This window comes from Tachysurus fulvidraco, chromosome 9 (assembly GCF_022655615.1).
Source record: "Tachysurus fulvidraco isolate hzauxx_2018 chromosome 9, HZAU_PFXX_2.0, whole genome shotgun sequence".
Taxonomy (NCBI): domain Eukaryota; kingdom Metazoa; phylum Chordata; class Actinopteri; order Siluriformes; family Bagridae; genus Tachysurus; species Tachysurus fulvidraco.
This window is the reverse complement of record NC_062526.1, coordinates 16,752,914-16,774,564: the sequence shown is the minus strand read 5'-3', so window position 1 is coordinate 16,774,564 and position 21,651 is coordinate 16,752,914. Positions and strand designations below refer to the sequence as shown.

The following is a 21,651-nucleotide window of genomic DNA, read 5'->3' as shown; positions in this document are numbered from 1 at the left end:
AAAATGCTGCCTCTTCGCATAAGACATTTTGATGTCAACCAAGTCCCATGTTCCACTATCTGACTGGTTAAGACGTTATAATAGCACTTTCTCATTCCCAGCATTTTGTCCAGGTATTCTTTCAGGTTTTGCATCATCTCGTCAATTTTTGCATTAGGAGGCTTGGTTCTATGTCTCTGTGTTGTTGGTTTCAGTGCAGGGTTATCTAGTTTGATAGATGAAGTCTCAACCGTGGCAGTACAGTAGATGTGCTCTCAAGTTAAAGAAACAGAACAAAGGTTTTTAAAGTGCCTTTGCAAATGCAAATATTTATTTATAAAATCCTTGCTCAAAAAGTTTGATTTACTCTAGATATACAGTATATATCTTTCCATATTTTTCAATGGAAGGCAAATTAACTTACAGTTCCTTAATTATGGCTTTAGACCACCATTTTCTAACCTTGTTAGAACCTTTATTTCTTAACCAAACAGTTGCTACTGATTACGCACCCAGTAAAGAATCCTAAATTCTTGCAGCAATTTCAATAGTCAAGTCACTTTTATTGTCACATTACCACAACACATGTGCCATAGTGAGTGAAATTCTTGGGAGCGTGCTCCAGAAATTGCAGTACTAAACTGAATTTCAACAGCTTCTACAGTCTCAAGATGAATGGACCAAATTGTCTCTTTAACAATTCCTACAGCCACCTTGAGAAAGGACCAATCCACAGTTTCTACAGTTTCAAGATGAACTGACCAAATTGTTTCTTTAGAATTTTACACTTCTTTTGAAATGTGTAACTCCATTAGCCAAGGACTAGAGGCCTGGTCTTTACAGCAAGCCGGGGTTCCGACGCCTTTCTATCACATCATTTTGCAGGTTGGTTGTTGCACGATTTCAGTACTGTATTAACATCTGGTGATCGTATAAATAAACACGCTGTTTCTGGTGTCCATGTAATATGAATAGTCGAGCTGAAAATGGAAAAGCACCATATTGCATCATGGATGGCTCCTAAATTTTTCTTAAATGCAAATGGCTCCCTGTGTATTGGCGGAGAACTTCACCTGGTCACTGAAGAGTAAGAAAACCCAGTAGTGTACTTTCTACAAAAGCTGTCAAAAGCCCATTTCCTGCCTCCCGTCCTGACTATGTTCTATAGAGGGACCATCGAGAGCATCCGCATCACTGCCTAGTCGAGGAACTGAACTGAAAACAAACACTCATTTTCAATATACTGTACGTCTATTGATGTTTACAGGACTCATATAAACACTGTTTACATGCTGTTTTGCACACTCACTTCAATGCTGTTTTTACACATCAGTCAAGTTTACTGAATGGCATAGCTGCTTTAAAGCTTTAATTGAAACAAGCTGTACAAACCCAGCACATAGGCTGTTCTATTTGAAAAGGTACATATGTGGAGATGCAATTAGAGTATTATAGGGAATCTTTTATAGTAGTGATGAGGAGGCTCAATTTGTCCACAAGCTTTGGAAGCCCTGAACAAATGCTGTGGTCACTCTTTTGTTGTACAAAGAGTATTTCGAGTTAAACTAAGTAGTTGGCCAAAAACTGGACCTAGAGAATCACCGAAATTAAGAGAGTTTAGTGATTTCCTCATCATTTGAAATGCAATGCATCATGTACAAGGTCTAAAGTTTTCAGAAGATTGTGAAGAAAACCAAAAGTTGTTGCAAAAGCTTCCTGACTGGGTAACAATCAGCGTGCCACAGAAGTGTTAGATGAAGGGAAGCCATATCCATGGTTTGCTGCATTTTCTGACTTTGTGGCAGAAGAGGCAAGCATATCATGCAATTCTGTGTCCTCTCTAAATGCTTTAAAACACGCAGATAACAGGCCTGTAAAAGAACAGAAGCATCAAAAAAGCTAGCTGTCTGGCACAAAATGCTAAACCCATTACAAAGAGATTAAGTGTATTGGAAGGAGAGAAAGAGATTAAGTGCATTGGGGTTTCCAAACCCAGCCATTCTACCACTCAGGATAAAAGGCAAATATGTTGTGTTTGCTGTTAATAAAATCAACTTATATATAACTTTTGTCACATTCTCCCGCCACACATTGTACTGTATTTCTTAGTTGAGCTTGCCACTTATGGGATGGATTGCAACAACCAATAAAAAAGCATATCCTGGAATTGTTCAGCATCATCCTCGTTCACCCACAGAGAAAACCACTGGAGCTGCGAGCATCATTTTGAGCACAGAGTAATCCATGATCTCCTGATTTAATGTTACAACACAACTTGCTTGACACAAACAATGACATTTTGACTGCTGTTAGAAAAGTTTCCCAGATAATCAGCATCAGTTTTTCATGAGTGTCTGTAACTTAGCCAACAGTTTTACAGCCTGTTCACTGACAACACCCGCTCAGAACACGTAGTCTAGGCCAGTGGTTCTCAAACTGGGGGCCATGAGATGGTGCCAGGGGGCCCCACTTTTTTGACATTTTATAAAATAATGAATTTATCATAAATTCTGTGTAATTAAATCTCAGAAAAATAAGGCTACTAATTAACAGCACTACATTTCATAAGTTAATATGTTTTGTTTAATTCAAATATTAAGTTTTGTAATGTTTTATGTCATAAATTTTCTTTTTGCGGGGGTCAGTAGGGGGCACCCCCATTGTGTTTGGGTGGGGGTTTGGAGATGTCACTCTTGCCTCTCTTCAAAAATTGAGAGCCCTGGTGGTGTATTCCATTAACATCAGAGTCACAAGCACACGTCAGTGGTTCTAACGTCAGAAGTTATGTGACGTTCCCGGAAACACCCCTCTGCACGGTCTACCGTTAGAAACACATTAGCGTGTTTGACCCTAGCTTCGAAACATCGGTGTCTAAAGAAAAAACCCGAGTTTTACCCCAAAAATCTCGTTTCGGGGTGAAAGATGTGACGACATCACTTCAATGTCACCAATTTCGTAAAGGACTTCACCAAATTTTATTTATGAAATTGTTCTGTTTGGTTGAAATCTGCCCTATAAGATGGCGGACAGCAGGACTATATTAAAAGTTCTATCTTTTCTCACATTGTCTGTATATGTTTCACCAGCAGGTGAGTCAATCGGACAATCGATTCAATTAACTGTAAAAGTTGGTCAGTTTTGACAGCAGACTTTTCACCGTGGTGAAGTGAGGAGGTTTGATATTATAGTGTGTTTAATCCGCGTTACTGAAAGTCTTTACACGGTCATTACAGAAACACACACTTGTGTTAATATTACTTTTGTTTATCTAATTCACATTATATATTCACATAATTAGTAGAAGGGTAAAGTTGATTTATACATTTTCTGATTATATAAACACCTACAAAATGGCGGCTGTGACCCCGAAGGAATCTTAACCTTTTGACAGTAAAAGATTATAAAACATTTTACCTGTATATTTATAAATGCTATGAACTGTTGTGATTTAGTTTCGTGTGTTAGTTATGATGTTTATTTGCCGTTTTGTAAGTTTTTGTTGTGATGGCGCTTGTGGAGTCTCACTTCCTGTTTCAGTAATTCTGTTCCTAAGTGACTAAAATCCGCACCACTAAAAATCAGATAAATGTGCATGTTTTCTGCGTTTGTAGGTAGTTTCCCCGTTTAGAAGAGTTTACTAGTTGAATGCTTTTACGTATTTGCGTGCTGTTCCGTATTTGCGTGCTGTTCCGTATTTGCCTGCTTTTCCGTATTTGCCTGCTCTTCCGTATTTGAGTGTTTCTGTAGATTTGCCTGTGTTTTTGTGTATTTCAGTCACCATGCACTGGCTTTTTTCTAGCCACCCTTTCATGAACACCAAACTTTAGTGTGTGTATACCTTTATTTTGTCACCAGAATTATCCAAATACAGCTTTGTTGTTGTTTTTTTTAAGTATACTCATTTTAATTTCAGAATGTCTTTTTTAAGCAAGAGGCTCAAAAATAGGCCTCAGTTTGAAGTTAATGATTGTAAAAAAAATAGGAAGGATGGATTTTCTCCACCTGGTTACAGAATGTTGGTTTACTTATTTTGGGGGGGGGGGGAACTACATATTTACTACATAATGTTTTTTTAAATCATCACCTGAGGTTATATGTTTGTTTCCAAAAGTGGACCATACTATGGATGTATTTTCTGGACAATTTTCAAAAGTACAGTCGTGGCCAAAAGTATTGGCAGTGACATAAATTTTGTGTTTTGCAAAGTTTGCTTTTTAAGCTGTTGTGGTGTTCATTTACATTGTTTTTAGGTTATTGTGCAGAGTGGTCAGCGAGTTTTAATAATTGAGCAAATCTTTATTGGCCAAAGAAATTAACTTTTCCCAAAAAACCCAAATTTCAATTGTTTTTGCCCTGGCATAAAAAAATAAATAAATAAACAAACAGCTAATACCATTTCTCTAATCATATCATCACCACTTTAAAAGTGCCATTAAGTAGTCAGGTGAAATCACTATCATACTCATTTTATCAGAAGAGCAGACTGATCACTACGAAAGGAGTGAAGAAGCACTTCCAATCATCTTCTTGTTAGCAGTGGTTACTTCCAAAGAAAGACTTGCAGCTATCATTGCTTTGCATCAAAATGGCCTCACATGCAGGGAAATTGCTAAAATGAATATTGGTCAGGAACGGCAGCAGGTGGGGGTGAGTGCATCTGCATGCACATTGAGACAAAGATTTTTGGACAATGGACTGGTATCAAGAAGGGCAGCAATGAAGCCACTACTCTCCCAGAAAAACATCAAGGACAGGCTAAAATGATAATAGATTGGATTAAATTAGAATAGAAAATACAAGGATTGGACAGCAGTAGACAAAGATTTTGAAGCCCCTGACTGTTTGGGACATCTGGAAAATGTGAAAAGGTGAACACTACCATGAGTCCTGTCATGCCAACAGTGAAGTATCCTGAGACCTGTGGGGTTGTTTTTCAACCAAGGGAGTGGGAACACTAACATTTCTGTCCAAAAACTCTTGCATGAATTTAATCAATTTGATAACCTACGAGCACAAATAAGGCAAGAATGGATCGCCATTGGTCAGTATTTGGCCCAGAAGTTAATATCCAGCATGCCAGAGCGAATTGCAAAAGTTATGAAAAACAAGGGTCAACACTGTAAATATTGACTGACTGCATGTACTGTATTAAAGGTTGTTTCCAATAAGTCTTTAAAACGGTTTTCCAGTATACCATAGAAACGTGTAAAAATCTTCAAATACTGAAGCAGTAAACTTTGCAAAACAAAATGAAATTCACTTTCTCAGATTTTTCTCTTCATTTACTTTACATTTAGTTAATTGATAAAAACAGCACAAATCTAACGTCTCCTGTAGCTCTGTTTACATTCTGCAGTGTATTGAGACAGAACCAGGTTTTTGTTTTTCACTCTTACAGTGAAGTCAGAGTGTTGGGCTCATGTTAGCTTCAGTGTTTGTTCTTATTAATAGACATTTCTTACCTTCATAGTAGTTTATATGTGATGAAGCAGCATTATGGCTTTCTCTAGCTCTCATTTCTTCCTGAGTTCCTGCAGACACCAGGTGTAAAATGACACCATTGTTGTTAAAGCAGTTGAGCACAAGTGCTGTTTTGTTTATAGTGAGGAAGTGTTGGTGCAAGTAGCACATAGTAATTCATGGTCACGGCACCATCAAGTGGGAACAAGCTCCACTTCCTATCAACTATATATTGAATTGTTTCATATTTATAATTACTGTATAAACGTTATTCATCAATAAGACTTTAGCACATTAACATACCACTTGGGATTTATTAGCACCAACCACCGGCACTGGGAAGCTTCTTTTGGGTGGTTGCGCACGTGCGCGTTTGTAAATCAGGTGTGCCGTATTTATGCAAATGTGTAGTTTTACTATACATGTTAAAAAAATAAATAATAATAATAATTACATTTTTTACAGATACACACTCTCTGCGGTTCTTCTACACCGCTGTCACACCAGGAATAAATGTCACTGCTGTTGGTCTGCTGGATAGAGAACAGTTTGTGTACTACGACAGTAGCATCAAGAAGATGATCTCAAAGACAGAGTGGATACAGAAGATCAGTACTTATGATAAAGATTACTGGAACGTAGAAACAGAGCGTGTTAAGGATTATCAGGACACTGTGGCTACTGTAATGAAAAGCTTGAATCAAGCTGAAGGTGAAACTCAGAGCTTTAATCACTAACACACACTGACTAAACCCTGTGTACACACTAGGGATGTGCGTTCTGATCAGTTTTGTCATTGGAGTGACTGTAGCAGGTAATGAACTGATGAAACAGGTTTTTCAGAAAATAAATTAAAAATAATTCGCCAAACTCCAGTGCAATTCCACCTTCTTCCAGGAGGAGGCACAGAAGATTTACTGAAACAGCAGAGTGAATCCTTGTTACAGGCCAAACACACAAACACAGAAATGTCATCTGTAGCTTAGCAGAAAACACGAACAAAGGCTACTCAGAAATAACAACTGGTATAGATTAACTTGGCTAATAAACTTCTACTCAGTGTTGTAACCTGTATGACTGATTGCTCATGCAGAACAATACAAGCTCACACATTTTAATAAAGAAAATTAGAATATCCACATGCTGCAGGGAAAAGGTCTGGCATGTGTCAGAAATTTGTAGTGTTCAGTGAAGATGTTTGAACACTTTCTACTCTGCAGTAGAGCTGCTCTGTTTGAGATTGCATATTCTTCATATTTTCTCCCTAAAATCTGCACAGTCTATATAAACTAAATAAACTATAAGAAACACCAATAATATTTATCCAAAGAAATTGTTAATGAAAGAAGGATGAACAAAATATTTCTGGTCTAGAATCAACGTTAGCTGTTGTCCTGTTTCATATATCTGAGATTCCGTTGCAGAAATCTGTAATATCCAGTAATAAAAGTCATAAGTCTTAGCAAAAGAGTCTAGAGAGTGAGAGAGTCAGAATCAGCTTTATTGTCAGTTCTGCAATATGTCCAGGACATACAGAGGATGGAATTGTGTTTCTCTCAGTCTTATGGTGCAGCAACAAGAAAAATACAACTGACAGAAAGAAAGAAAAAAAATACTTTAGTGTGGCAATTAAACCAACTTTTTTTTATCTGTCAGCTTTTTAATTTGCTCTGTGTGTGTGTGTGTGTGTGTGTGTGTGTGTGTGTGTGTGTGTGTGTGTGCAGGAGATCATACACTCCAGTTGGTGTTTGGCTGTGGGCTTGATAACGGCACCATTAGAGGATACAGTCAGTACCGTTATGATGGAGATTTCATCAGTCTGGATCTGAACTGGAACCAGGAACCTGGACGTGGAACCTGGACTGCAGCTAATGAGAAAGCAGAGATCTTTATAAACAAGTGGGATCCTAAAGGAGACCAGGCTAGAAAGTGGATGGACTACCTGCAATCTGACTGTATTGATCAGTTACAGAAGTTTGTGCTTCACAGCAGAGAGACTCTAGAGAGGAAAGGTAAAGTGTGTGACCTGCTCTGTTACTGTAACTACAGCTTAGCGTTGCTCACACACACCTGATTAATAACACACTCCTTCAGTATGACGCACACACTTTGTTGATGTCATTAGCACATTCAATTATACATGACAGTTTAAATTTTTGTGTCTTTGTGTGTCTCTGCAGTTCATTCTGAGGTTTCAGTGTGCCAGAAACACTCTCCTTCTCCAGAGCTGGTGTGTAACGTTACAGGTTTCTTCCCCAAAGCAGTGAATATCACATGGAGGAAGGACGGAGAGCACATGCATAAGGACGTGAAGCTCAGAATGTCGTTAATAAACCAGGATGGAAGCTTCCAGAAGAGAAGCATTTTGAAAGTCTCAGCTGAGGAGCTGCAGAAACACAACTACACCTGTGTGATTCATCACAGCAGCTTGGAGAAGGAGTTAGAGCTAAATGTGAACAAGCAATCAAACACAAAAGGTCAGAAACACTTTTCTATAAAACTACACATTTAGAGTTAAAGTAATTTACTGATGCAGCGGATAATAAAGTGTTTGACTATGTGCTGATTTAACAGATGGAGGATCAGGTAGAGGGAATATTGGTATAATTGTTGCTGCAGTCATCACTCTCCTTGTTCTCGTTGCTGTTGTTGGAGTGTTCATCTTGAAGAAGATAAAATGTTCTGGTGCAGAAAAACCCCATGATGTTCAACAGAACGGAACTGAGATACATCCCTTAAATGTGTGTTAAAGTCCATATTTTGATATTTATATTAAATTGAATATATTTACAGTTACAGTGAAACGTTGGTTGTTTTCTGAAGATCACTTAGTTTTATAAGTGTCTGATCATCATCTGTCTTTTAAACTCCACACAGTGACGTTCCAGTTGGAACAATTGACGTTCCAGCCTCCACACTGAAGAGCAATTTCCTGTCGAGGTTTTCCTCTACTGAAGCTTCCATTCAAGGTGTGAAGAGTGAATACAACATGGCTTTCTAATTCATTGGTAGTTTCACAGTACTCCTAAACTCACCTGTAGATGAAAACTGCCCCAACTGCTCCCCGGGTGCCGCAGCATAAATGGCCGCCCACTGCTCCGGGTGTGTGTTCACGGTGTTCTGAGTATGGGTCACCATACTTAGTTGTATGTCACATCACTTTCACTTTCAGAGGTTAGACATAATGACAGTGTGAGAAAAACCAAGTTCTTTACAGTGCTGTTTTTGTCCTCCTTAAACCGTATTCTGTATCCAAACAGAAATATACAATTTCATGTATAAAAATACTTTGACAGTGTCACTCTGGAGTAAATCATTACAGCATTTAACGTGGAGCAAATCTGCAGGAGCAGCGAAACTTTAGATTAAAAAATAAAAGCTTTCACTTTTGACAGGTTTCTGCAGTGAGTTTCTAACATAAAAACAAGAGTCTCATTGTCATACTTGGCAGTTGATTTTTATAGAACATCATTATATGTTTGGATTAAAAGATAGAATCAGAATACAGTTTTACATAAAGAACAGCTACAGCGGGTAAAATAAATATTAAACACGTCAACATTTTTCTCAGTAAATATATTTCTTAAGGTGTTGTTGACATGAAATTTTTGCCAGATGTTGAGAACAACTTAAGTAATTTATAGGTACAAAGAAAAAAATAAATTAAAGAAAAGTGGCTCGTGTTCTGTGAAGGACTGGAGGCCCAGGTAGGGTTTTCATTAAAGGCGTGGTGCATGATGTTTAAAAAAATCTTCAGAGAACTGAGTCGGGCCGACTAACAAAACAAACGTGTAGCCTGTTAGCAGAAAGGGGCATGTCTTCTCAATATTCTGCGGAGAGAGTGTTCAGTGCGCATGTCTGACATTGATTCAAAGCGATTGAAAGATTGACATGGCGGATCCATAGCAGGACCCGTGTTAATATAGGATCAGCTTTTTTATGTTTATGTACAAAATAAATAAAATTCATTATATCATAAAACAAAACCATCTTTATTTGCCATTTGCTGTGGGTATAACTGAGTGATATATCATTATTTATATTACACGTTGTTGTAAAATAGATGGTATATACATAATGATGCTTCAAATGTTACTGTGCTCACATTATGTAGCATCAGTGTACATACAGAGATAATACTGTTATATTTACATTACAGTAGCTTTTACTAACAGAATATGGCTTTCTATCAATTAAAGTTCATAATATTAAATCAATTACACTTACCTGCGTTACTGCAAGTTTTTGAGCCTGCAACATGTGCACACGCATCAAGTCTTCTGTTTCCAGTTGTTTATCCGCAGCAACATTACGACCTCTGCCTCTAACGTTACCTCTCGAGTTCTAGGTGTTGAACGTCGTCTTCCGCATGAAACAGAGCTAAACCTTTCACGGTACAACACACATTTGACCTGTATTACCATAGTATTTCTCATTGAGTTCATTTATTGATAAAAAAATATCCCCTCAGCCAGCTGCCACAGCAGGTTCTGCCATAATAGTTGCCTGTGTTGCGTATGTATGTGTGGGGCGGCGCTATCAAAACGGGTGACACCCATTTGGGTTAGGGGTGTGTTTGTTCAATAAGATTTCTGATCTTTTCCTCTGTTTTGTCCAGTGGATCAGGTACAGCAGTTTTCACTAAGATTTATTCTTATTGCTTTTTAAAATTGTGTTGAATATTGTAAATGTGTTACAAACCAAGTCACTTCTTTTGAATCAATGTTGTGTCAGGCAGCTGTATGGTCTGGTCTTTATCAGCAATCAGGTCTGTGCTGAGCTCGGAGTTTGTGATGACCCATTGGCCCCCGAGGAGCTCTCAGTTGCACTATTGTGAACTGTTGTAGGAAGGATATTATTTACATTTACACTATCCATGGTAGGTTTCTTCCTCATCTTTGGGAGTTTTTCCTTGCCGCTGTGGCATCCGGCTTGCATATTAGGGATAAGAATAGATATATAGTATTTAAAATTTTGTTAATCTTTTTTTTAATTAATTTTAAACTTCAATTGTATATATTCAATTTACTTTTATTTATTTATTTTTCTTATTCTCGTTATTATATATGTATTTATTTTTCTCTCTCTTCTGTTTCCATACTTCTGTAAAGCTGTTTTGAGACAATGGGAAATTGTTAAAAGCACTATACAAATAAGTTGAATTGAATTGAACTTGGCACCTCTGTATATATTTGTAAATTTGTAAAATAAATGTTACGCTACAGGAATTGCACAAGGACTCCATTTAAAAATAAAAATTACACTCTTATTAAATATTTTGTTTTATTATCATCAAGTATCATTTGTATGTCAAGAGAAACTCATCGTTTATATATGTTCAGTCATAATTAAGTCTTACATTACCAGACTCGTGTTGAAAAGTTCTGCAGACTTTTATCAAAAATGATATACATCAACTTTTAACCATGACACAAGTGATCTATTTTTTAGCAAGATAGAGCCCTTTATTCCTTGTATAAATAATAAAAGCCTATTTAAAGGCAAAAATTCTTTTAACAAAAGCCCAGCACCTGATGGTTTGCCTTTCGAGTTTTTTGGGAAGATATAAGTGAATTCATTTTAAATGTATTTAATGAATATTCTGTAAATGGAGAACTTACAGAATCAATGAAACAGGGAGTAATTACTCCGTTTCCAAAACCTGGTGCTATCATGCTGCTTAACTCAGATTACAAATTATTAGCGTCTTTATATGACAATAGATTAAAATCATGTTTGAAGGAAATAATATCTATCACCCAGTCTGGATTTATGATGGGGAGAAATGTCATTACTGTGCCTTGGGTTATTCAGATTTAGTAAATGAGGAAGCTCTTATTTTGTTTTTGAGGCTTTTGAGACCAAATAGAGTTAAGATTAGCACCCTCTCTGCCCATTTTTAAGACCCGTTTAAAAACGTATCTGTTTTCATTGGCATATCTAGTTTTCTTTTTCATTTAAATTTTTCTTATTGTTTTTAATTAATCTATTATTGCTTGTTTTAGTGTGTATTATTATATTTTTTAATTCTATGTTGCTTTCATTATCTCCTGTCTTATTATCATATTTCTTTTCTGTGTATTTTTACCAACACTTTTATTGTACAGCACTTTGGTCAGTCCTATGGCTGTTTTAAATGTGCTATATAAATAAAATGAACTTGAACATCGAGAACAATTTTATGTATCAGACCCTTAATCATGTTGGATTTTACCCAACCTTTAAAAATATGATGCACACATTTTATAATAATATCTCAAGTAGTGTTTCTTAATCCATTGGTACATTTTCTTGTTTTGTTGTCCAAAGAGGAATTAGACAGAAAATTCTGTTTTAATTTTATCAGTAGCAGAAACTTTAAATCTTTATATTGTACACTGCTCCAAAATGAAAGGTATTAAGATGGAAGATTTCACTTTAACTATTAGTCAACCTGCCAATGACACTTGTTTATTTCTGAAGAAAATATCAGGTCCCTGTTTTGTTTTTGTTTTTTTTGGAGGATCTTACGTTATTCTCTGATGCTTCAGGTTTGGCAGACAATCACTCTAAAAGTAAAATTATGGCAGTATATCACCTATAGGACTTTTGTATATCTGGGATACAGATTAAACAAATATTACAAAATTCAAGAAATCTGTTTAGTTGTCATCTCCATGAAATGTATCTATATGCTTGAGTGTTGCTCTCCAAGGCTGAAGGGATTTCCAGACTTGTAAACCCTGTGTTATCTCAATGTGTGCTCCACAATTGACAAAATTTTATTTAAATTAATCTTGAGAGAAAATACAGATTATGTTAAAAGAAAAACAATAATTAGAAGAGTATCAGAAGGTTGATTAAATGCTTTAGATTTAAACACTATTAACTTCTGTATGTCTTTAAAATTTACTGAATCAAGCACCGTCTTTTTGAGAATCATTTTCTATGGTTCTTTATCCTCAGTGTTTTCTTTAAAAAAAATCTGGTGAAAAAAATCTTTATTTTTTACTTGTCAGTGATTTTTAAATGCACTAAACTCCCAATTAAACTGTTTAACTTTCACAAACACGTGTTGGATGCATGGAAATTAGTCTATAAACATAATTTTTCACCCCATTCATGTGTTATTTGGAACAATCAATATATTTTATCCAGAAAAACAAGACCATTTTTTGGAGTGATTGGTTAACAATGGTTCAGGTTATCTATATAGTTACACTGAGTTTGTTAATAATTTTGGATTAAATGTATCTTCAAGTGAATATATAAAACCATTTCATTGTATTTCCCCCAAACATTGTATTTCACCTTATTAAAAAATGAAAAAATTTATAAGCGAGTAACTGCTTCAGTTTCAGGTCTTACTGTTGGGGACTTTGTATCAGGGATAAATTTCAATAATCTATATATTAGAAAAATCTTAACCAAAGAGAACAGTGTTCTTCCTAAGGTGAGAGTGAAGTGGAATCAGGATTATCCTTCGCTCTTGTTTCAGAATCTGTGGTCAGATATGAATAAATATGCAATTCCTAATAAAGTCAAAAACTCATGTAATCATTTTATTAATACATTTAAAGAAGGGTTTTCACCTTTCTGCTGTTTTTTGTAAAGAGGAGTCAAACATTCATTTCGTTTTCATTTGTAGTTATACCAAGTTATTTTTGGTCCCAATTTTCTTTGTCTTATTTTGAGTTGTTTCATACGTTAATCACTAGAACTGATATAATGGTCTTGTTTAAGGATTGTGATACTAGATTCTGAACTTCAATACAGAACAAATATTGAAGCTGTTAAGACATCTCAACTGCTAAAGCAGACAATCGATATATTAAATATAATTGACCTTTGTCTGGGAAAAAAAGACATAAGGACTGTACTGGCATGCTCAACTTTATTGTTTTGTCTCTAGACAAGGACTAAAAGACACTTTTCATTTCCATCTCCTTTGTAGACACCTTTCTGTTTTTGCAGTGGTAATAATGTATGTTAATAAATGTGTTGTAATATATTTAATGTTCAGTTTAAAAAAAAAAAAAAAGATGTACAGATTCATACACCAAATCATTCCAGACGGAACAAACCATTGATTCATGAATCCAAAACTGTGTATTTTGTCAGGATATTTAAGCATTACTCACGTCATTTTTTGTATGAAGTATTGTTAGTGTTAGCTCTACATACTGAGCTGTTCAATGTCTTTTTGGAGCAATGTCTTTTCTGTCTATTGTTTTCATGTCAAATCAAAATCAAATCAAATTTTATTTGTCACATACACATACATACAGGGTACGACATGCAATGAAATGCTTTATGCAACTGTATTAGAATAAAAAGTATAAAAAAGCAAAAAAATAAAATATAATAATAAAATAATAAAAAAGTATAAACTATATAAGAAAACTATATTAAAAACTATATAAATATATGAAAATATGAGAAATAATGTATATACATAAATATACTTAAATGTGTATGGTTTTTAAATATTGTCCTTAAAGTGTCTATGTGCAGTATGGCGTGTAAATAGTATGTAAAGTGTATAAAGTGGCACTGTGCTGTGCAAGTCCAGAGTTAAAGTGTCCTTAGAATGTCCAGGTGAAGTATGGTGTATAAATAGTGTATAGAGTGTAAAAAGTGGCACTATGCTGTGCAAGTCCATAGTTAAATTGACAGTGACAGTCCAGAATTAGTGTCAGTGCCAAAAGGGGGGGGGGGTGTGTGCATAGAACAGTGGCGATGGAGAGAGAGGTCCTGTGCTAGATCCTGGATGTCTCCTGGTATAAGATCCTAATGGCCTGCAAGAAGAAGCTCTCCTCATCCTCTCTGTGTTCGCTTTCAGGGAGCGGAAGCGTTTCCCTGAACGCAACAAAGAAAAGAGTCCATTGTTGGGATGTCTGAGATCTTTTACAATCTTCCTGGCCCTGGTTAATCTTCCTGGCCTCAGTGTGGATCATACGTTCAGCTGACTGCACCACCCTCTGGAGGGCTCGCCTGTCCTGCATGGTGCTGTTCCCGAACCAGGAAGTGATGTTACCCATTAGGACGCTCTCAATGATGCAGGTGTAGAAAGTCTTTAGCACCTGAGAGGGTAGTCTGAAGTCCCTTAAGCGTCTCAGATGGTACAGTCACTGCCTGGCCTCCTTCACCAGGGTGCTAATGTGACAGGACCAAGACAGGTCCTATGTGATGTGAACACCTAGGTACCGGAAACTGTCCACTCTCTCCACTGGGGTCCCATTGATGTTTAGCGGTTGGTATTACCGCTCCTGCTTTGTGCTGAAGTCCACTATCAACTCCTTAGTCTTGCTGACATTCAGGAGAAGAAAAATCTCTCCAGGTTTTTAGTCTCCTGTAGATAGGCCATCTCATCGTTGTTGGAGATCAGGCCCACCACAACAGTGTCGTCAGCAAACTTGATGATAGTGGTGGAGTTGGAAGTGGCTACACAGTCATAAGTGTGTTTGACTTCATTTTGTTTATTTGGTGTCTCGCTTTTGGATTGTGTATTTCATATTTGTTTGCTGCATGGACTGTCATTATTGTGCCTTGGATTATTGCCATGATCTTTGACCCTGATCTTTGACCCTGCTCATGCTTTCTGATTTGGATTTGTCTGCCTTGTGTATCTCATTAAAGTCAGCAAATGGATATAAACCCTGGTGTCTCACACAGATCTTTACTGTTGTGGGTATATAAAGTTACTGTGGTTAGAGAAACTTTAGTTTTTATATCATTACTATAATATAATTAATATCATATAATTAATATAATATAATATAATATAATATAATATAATATAATATAATATAATATAATATAATATAATATAATATGGGGACACGGTGGCTTAGTGGTTAGCACGTTCGCCTCACACCTCCAGGGTTGGGGTATGTGGAGCCTCTGCCTTGTGTGTGTGGATTGGTAGGTTGATTGGCATCTCTGGAAAAATTGTCCGTAGTGTGTGATTGCGTGAGTGAATGAGTGTGTGTGTGTGCCCTGCGATGGGTTGGCACTCCGTCCAGGGTGTATCCTGCCTTGATGCCCGATGACGCCTGAGATAGGCACAGGCTCCCCGTGACCCGAGGTAGTTCGGATAAAGCGGTAGAAAATGAATGAATGAATGAATAATGTAATATTGTATTATAATATAATATAATATGGGGACACGGTGGCTTAGTGGTTAGCACGTTCGCCTCACACCTCCAGGGTTGGGGTATGTGGAGCCTCTGCCTTGTGTGTGTGGATTGGTAGGTTGATTGGCATCTCTGGAAAATTGTCCGTAGTGTGTGAGTGAATGAGAGTGTGTGTGTGCCTTAATGTCCAATGACACCTGAGATAGGCACAGGCTCCCCGTGACCCGAGAAGTTCGGATAAGTGGTAGAAAATGAATGAATGAATAATATAATATAATATAATATAATATAATATAATATAATATAATATAATATAATATAATATAATATAATATAAGCATGTAGCCAAATTTTAATGCATTTTTCTAACATAGATTAGGTGAAATACGCTATGATCACACATACAACGACAAAGTGAGCAAAAAAAGAATTCACTTTCATTATAATGTAGCCCAGTGATGTGACAGGGATGCAAACTTAATGCAAACATGCAAACTTAATGCAAATATGGAGTCACATAGAGTTATAGAGTGCAGTCAGAATTCATGTGACTTCCCAGAAAGATTTCTCGCCACACCTGCAGTCCTGCTTTGAGGTGAACGATGTTCTTTACTCCAATGTGTCACCACCTTTGTAGAAAACTTCACCAAATTTTAATTATCATTTATTTTAATTTTATTGTTCTGTTTGGTTAAAATATGCACTGTAAAATGGAGGACAGCAGGACTATATTAAAAGTTGTATCTTTTCTCACATTTGCTCTTCATGTTTCATCAGCAGGTGAGTTAGAAACATAAATGATCAATTAATTTTAAAGCTTTATTCTGTAAAAGCTGGTCAGTTATGACAGCAAACTGTGGCTCATATTTCCCAGTGTGTGTGTTTACCTGTGTGTGTTAGACTGCGTGTGTATTTGGGCCTGTCAGTCACTGTGAATGTGTTTCAACCTACATATGAAACTGATGATCATCATTAAGTGGTTAATCTCAACTGACTCTGATTCTACAAAATCACTGACTTTGTGCAAGTGTTAGAATTGATGCTGTTGGGTTATCACACCAAATATTGATTTGGTTTAAAATTTTCTGTCTGCTTACTGTGCTTTTTTATACAAATACAGTTAGGTCCATATATATTTGGACACAGACATATTTTTGGCTCTAGGAACTGCAACCATTTTTATACACAGTCCCCCACGCTTTCAGGGGCTCAAGTGTAATTCAACCAAATGAATATAATTCTAAACAAAATGTTCATTTCTTATAGTTTGTTGTGAATCCTTTGCAGGCAGTGACTGCCTAAAGTCTGGAACCCATGGACCAAAGATTTGCTAGATCCTCCTCAAACACACAACATCAGATTCAGGAGGTTTTATTGGTTTAACCCTTTACAGATACACACTCTGCAGTTCTTCTACACTGCTGTCACACCAGGAATAAAAGTCACTGCTGTTGGTCTGCTGGATAGAGAACAGTTTGTGTACTACGACAGTAGCATCAAGAAGATGATCTCAAAGACAGAGTGGATACAGAAGATCAGTACTTATGATAAAGATTACTGGAACGTAGAAACAGAGCGTGTTATGGATTATAAAGACTTTGTGGCTACAGTAATGAAAAGCTTGAATCAAGCTGAAGGTGAAAATCAGAGCTTTAATCACTAACACACACTGACTAAACCCTGTGTACACACTAGGGATGTGATTTCAGTGACTGTAGCAGGTAATGAACTGATTTTTATAAAATAAATCATCTGTAGCTTAGCAGAAAAACATGAACAAAAGCTACTCAGAAATAACAACTGGTATAGATTTACTTGGCTAATAAACTTCTACTCAGTGTTGTAGCCTGTATGACTGTGTGTGTATTTGTGCAGGAGATCATACACTCCAGTTGGTGTTTGGCTGTGGGCTTGATAACGGCACCATTAGAGGATACAGTCAGTACCGTTATGATGGAGAAGATTTCATCAGTCTGGATCTGAACTGGTGCCAGAAACCTGGATGCCGAACTTGGACTGCAGCTAATGAGAAAGCTGAGATCTGTATAAAAAAGTGGGATCCTAGAGGAGATCAGGCTAGATCCTGGATGGACTACCTGCAATTCAACTGTATTGATCAGTTAAAAAAGTTTGTACCTCACAGCAGAGAGACTCTAGAGAGGAAAGATAAAGTGTGTGACCTGCTCTGTTACTGTAACTACAGCTGTTACTCAATCACACACACACACACACACACACACACACACACACACACACACACACACACACACACACACACACAATGATTTTATAGACACTTCAAAACACACACACTTGATTGGTAACACACTCCTTCAGTATGATACACACACACTTTGATGTCATTAACACATTTAATTATACAGTAAATCTGACAGAGTTTTAATATTTCTGTCTCTGTGTGTCTCTGCAGATCCTCCTATAGTGTCAGTGATCCAGAAACATTCGCCTTCTCCAGAGCTGGTGTCATACCACAAGTTTCTTCCCCAAAGCAATGATGATCTTCTGGAAAAAGGACGGAGAGGACGTGCATGAGGACATGCAGCTCAGTGTAACATTACTAAACCAAGATGGAAGCTTCCAGAAAAGAAGCATTCTGAAAGTCCCAGCTGAGGAGCTGCAGAAACACAACTACACCTGTGTGATTCAGCACAGCAGCTTGGAGAAGGAGTTAGTGCTGAATGTGAACAAGCAATCAAACACAAAAGGTCAGAAACACTTTTCTATAAAACTACACAGTTACAGTAAAAGCAGATTTACTGATGCAGCAGAGAATAAAGACTATGTGCTGATTTAACAGATGGAGGATCAGGTAGAGGGAATATTGGCATAGTTGTTGCTGCAGTCGTCACTCTCCTTGTTCTCGTTGCTGTTGTTGAAATGTTCATCTGGAAGAAGATAAAAAGTTCTGGTGCAAAAAAACAACAACATGAAGTTCAACAGAACAGAACTGAGATACATCCCTTAAAGGTGTGTTAAAGTACATATTTTGATATTTATATTAAGTTGAATATATTTACAGTTTAATTTAGAAAAGCAGTATTGATGGTTCTCAGCTCACTGAATTTATTTTGAGTGGAACATTGGTTGTTTTCTGAAGATCAGTTGCAGAAGACAGTTTGTTTAATAAGTGCCTGATCATCATCTGTCTTTTAGACTCCACATAGTGACGGTAATGCACATTTTCAGTCTTTATCAGAACTTATGGACTTTATCAGTAGGAGGGAGTTTATTACTGTGGATAAAAGTACAAGCTTAAAGATAATTTATATTTTCACCTTTACAGAGAAAGAACAGAAGTGTAAGGGCAGCAGCTGAGTCACTACATAGCTTTATTTTTAAACTTTGGTTAAAAAAAATACATAGAAATCAATCATTCATTTAATGATTTTTCATTGAAAATTAGCAAACAAAAAAACCCAAGCATTTTGTAATAACATTTAAAATTTTAATTTATAGAAAACAATTTTCTCTCACTGAAGTGTAATGAGATCCATATTTTCCACAGTTCCAATTTACTGAGTAACATTTACACAACATGGCTTTCTAATTCAGTGGTAGTTTCACAATTGGTCTAAACTCACCTGTTGATGAAAACTAGAGGTTAGACATAATGACAGTGTGAGAAAAAGCAGAACTTTAAATACAGTGCTGCTGTTGTCCTTCTTAAACTGTAGACTTTATCCAAACAGAAATAAACAATTTCATGAATAAGATTTAAAAACTTTATCTAGACAGTGACACACTTCGTCTAAAAAAACGAAAAAAAAAAAACCATCACAACATTTAACATGAAGTAAATCTGCAGGAGCAGTGAAAACACTTTGGATTAAAAATAAAAGCTTTCACTTTAGACATAGAGGTTTCTGGAGCAAGTTTCTAACATAAAAACCAGAGTCTTGTCATACTTGGCAGCTGATTTTTATAGAACATCGTTATATGTTTGGATTTAAAGAGAGTCAGAATACTGTGTTTCAAAATGAACAGCTACAGCAGGTAAAATATGTATTAAACATTTTTTTCTCAGTAAACATATTTCTGGTTAGGAAGGCACAACAACGTCTGTACTTCTTGAGGAGTCTTAAGAAAGCTCATCTGTCCCCAGGGTTTTTAACAAGTTTCTACCACTGCATCATCGAGAGCATCCTGACCAACTCCATCAGTGTATGGTACGGAGGCTCCACTGTGTATGAACGTAAAGCCCTGCAAAGGGTGGTCAAAATCACCCAACATATCACTGGCACCCAACTACCTGCCATAGAGCACCTTCACCACAGCAGATGTCTGCACAGAGCTCACAACATCATCAAGGACTCTTCACATCCGTCACAAACTGTTTAACCATCAAGAAGGAGATACAGGAACATCCGCACCAGAACCAGCAGGTTCAAGAACAGCTTTTTTCCATCCATCATCACACTACTGAACTCTACACTACTTGCTTTGTTTGCTACTTGTTTGTTTGTTTGCTACTTGTAGAGTTCAGTAGTTCAGTAGAGAAAAACAATGTGCTCTATACAAAAAGAGCACATTGTTTATTTCTCTCTCCCCCACACACTCTCCCCCACACATAAACATTCCTTCTCTATCTTACACATACACACAGATGCCTTGACCTTAGTTTAACCCCCTCCCCACCATAGTGGGACCCCCTGCTTTGCAACACCCAAAGCAGTTGTAAGAAACATAATACTTTGGCTGGGAGGCTCCCACATTGAGATAATGGCCAAGGCTGCTTTTGTGGACAATAGCATTAAGCTCTGCGCACACACATTACGCCATCCTTCTTCTTGTACAATTATATATTCCTGTTTTATTTAATAAACTTTGGAACTTCTCTTTGAAAGACTGACGCTTGTGTTTCATTGAGATTTCCCCAAGCGCTTGTGGAGAACAGAAATCGAGCAGAGGTTCGAGTCGAGAGACTAAATTTAAGGTTATCCTGCACCAAGAGCAGATGAAAGAATGGTTACCCTGTCCAGGTGACAGATGAGAATTCCTTACAATATGTTTACATGTATATATATATATATATATATATATATATATATATATATATATATATATATATATATATATATATATATATATTACATGCTGTACATATGCCAAATATTAATCTGCACTTGTCTATTTGCACAATTGCTACTCATTGCACTTCTAGTAGATGCCATCTATCTATATAAAGGTTTTACTTTATTTTTATTTACATTTACTTACTGAAGAGTTTACAATCTGAACAGTCTGATCTGGAGATCGGAGACTTTATTTGATTGATTTATTTTAATGAGAAGTGCTAACTGAAGAACTTTGTGAAGACGAAGGTCATACATACATAGATACATGGATACATAGAACTTTGTCATTGTGGAAAGAATATTGAAAATGTGTTGGCTGTGGTTTTACTGTAATGAATTTATTAGTTAAATCATCTAAGGTCTTATCGCTCCTCACACTGCACCTTCAGAGCTACAGCACTGCTCGACTGGTCCCACCATCTCTCAGGGTAAGAGGTAAATATACAACAAGAAATTCCCCTAGGGGTCCAGACAGTTGAGCCAATGGTGGTTGAAGACCAACTTTTTCATGAAATGCTTGAACTAGCACTTTCTCCTCTCTTTGTTGAGTCTGTAGTCTTAAGTCTGTAACCTAGTGGACCAGAGTTTATGCATTCAATGATGAGACTTAAAAGCACTTTTTAAGGATGAGGGCATCTGGCAAATGCTGTAAATGTAAAATGTAATCACCACAACTAATGTACATACAGATAAAATAAAAAGGAAACAATTTTTTCTCTTTGTGCATTGCTATGGATATTTTATTTGTGTCAATTTAAGAATAAAAGCTTTTTATTATATGTTATGTTGTACATATTGCAATTTTATTAATCATATATTATGATTCTTGGAGTGTAAAGGCAGGGTCTCCGATTTTTGAAAGCCAATGTCGACATATTTGAAATCACCAAAACAAACACGCCCCTAACCCAAATGGGTCCCACCCCTGTATTGATAGCTCCACCCACACATACGTAACCCAGGCAACTAATGGAAAGAAATGTGTCAACGTTACTCACCTA

At 36.7% G+C, this 21,651-nt stretch overlaps 2 protein-coding genes across 3 annotated transcripts; both read left to right on the top strand.

Moving 5' to 3' along the window:
* Positions 1-2,753: 2,753 nt before the first annotated feature.
* On the top strand, positions 2,754-19,701 carry LOC113639822 (DLA class I histocompatibility antigen, A9/A9 alpha chain-like). 2 transcript variants are annotated; one of them, XM_047818273.1, is made up of 7 exons: positions 2,754-3,068; positions 5,905-6,150; positions 7,164-7,451; positions 7,620-7,778; positions 18,143-18,280; positions 18,373-18,542; positions 19,678-19,701. In XM_047818273.1, exons 1-7 carry the CDS (start codon positions 2,999-3,001, stop codon positions 19,684-19,686), a joined length of 1,080 nt encoding a protein of 359 aa, XP_047674229.1. In that variant the 5' UTR covers positions 2,754-2,998; the 3' UTR covers positions 19,687-19,701. The 2 variants fall into 2 exon arrangements, with proteins under 2 accessions (XP_047674229.1, XP_047674230.1); XM_047818274.1 differs by lacking the exons at positions 18,143-18,280; positions 18,373-18,542; positions 19,678-19,701 and adding exons at positions 8,014-8,180; positions 8,317-8,831 and having other exon boundaries at positions 2,761-3,068; positions 7,620-7,916.
* On the top strand, positions 16,922-18,145 carry LOC125145458 (class I histocompatibility antigen, B alpha chain-like). The gene is made up of 3 exons (XM_047818277.1): positions 16,922-17,191; positions 17,430-17,682; positions 17,986-18,145. Exons 1-3 carry the CDS (start codon positions 17,059-17,061, stop codon positions 18,068-18,070), a joined length of 471 nt encoding a protein of 156 aa, XP_047674233.1. The 5' UTR covers positions 16,922-17,058; the 3' UTR covers positions 18,071-18,145.
* Positions 19,702-21,651: the final 1,950 nt, after the last annotated feature.

Excerpts from the sequence above, each read along its gene's own strand:
- LOC113639822 (XM_047818273.1), top strand. The coding sequence starts at position 2,999 with ATGGCGGACAGCAGGACTATATTAAAAGTTCTATCTTTTCTCACATTG. Across the intron at positions 6,151-7,163 it reads AAGCTTGAATCAAGCTGAAG|GAGATCATACACTCCAGTTG; the intron begins GTGAAACTCAGA and ends GTGTGTGTGCAG. Across the intron at positions 7,779-18,142 it reads AATGTCGTTAATAAACCAGG|ATGGAAGCTTCCAGAAAAGA; the intron begins ATGGAAGCTTCC and ends TACTAAACCAAG.
- LOC125145458 (XM_047818277.1), top strand. The coding sequence starts at position 17,059 with ATGATCTCAAAGACAGAGTGGATACAGAAGATCAGTACTTATGATAAA. Across the intron at positions 17,192-17,429 it reads AAGCTTGAATCAAGCTGAAG|GAGATCATACACTCCAGTTG; the intron begins GTGAAAATCAGA and ends GTATTTGTGCAG. Across the intron at positions 17,683-17,985 it reads TGTATTGATCAGTTAAAAAA|ATCCTCCTATAGTGTCAGTG; the intron begins GTTTGTACCTCA and ends GTGTCTCTGCAG.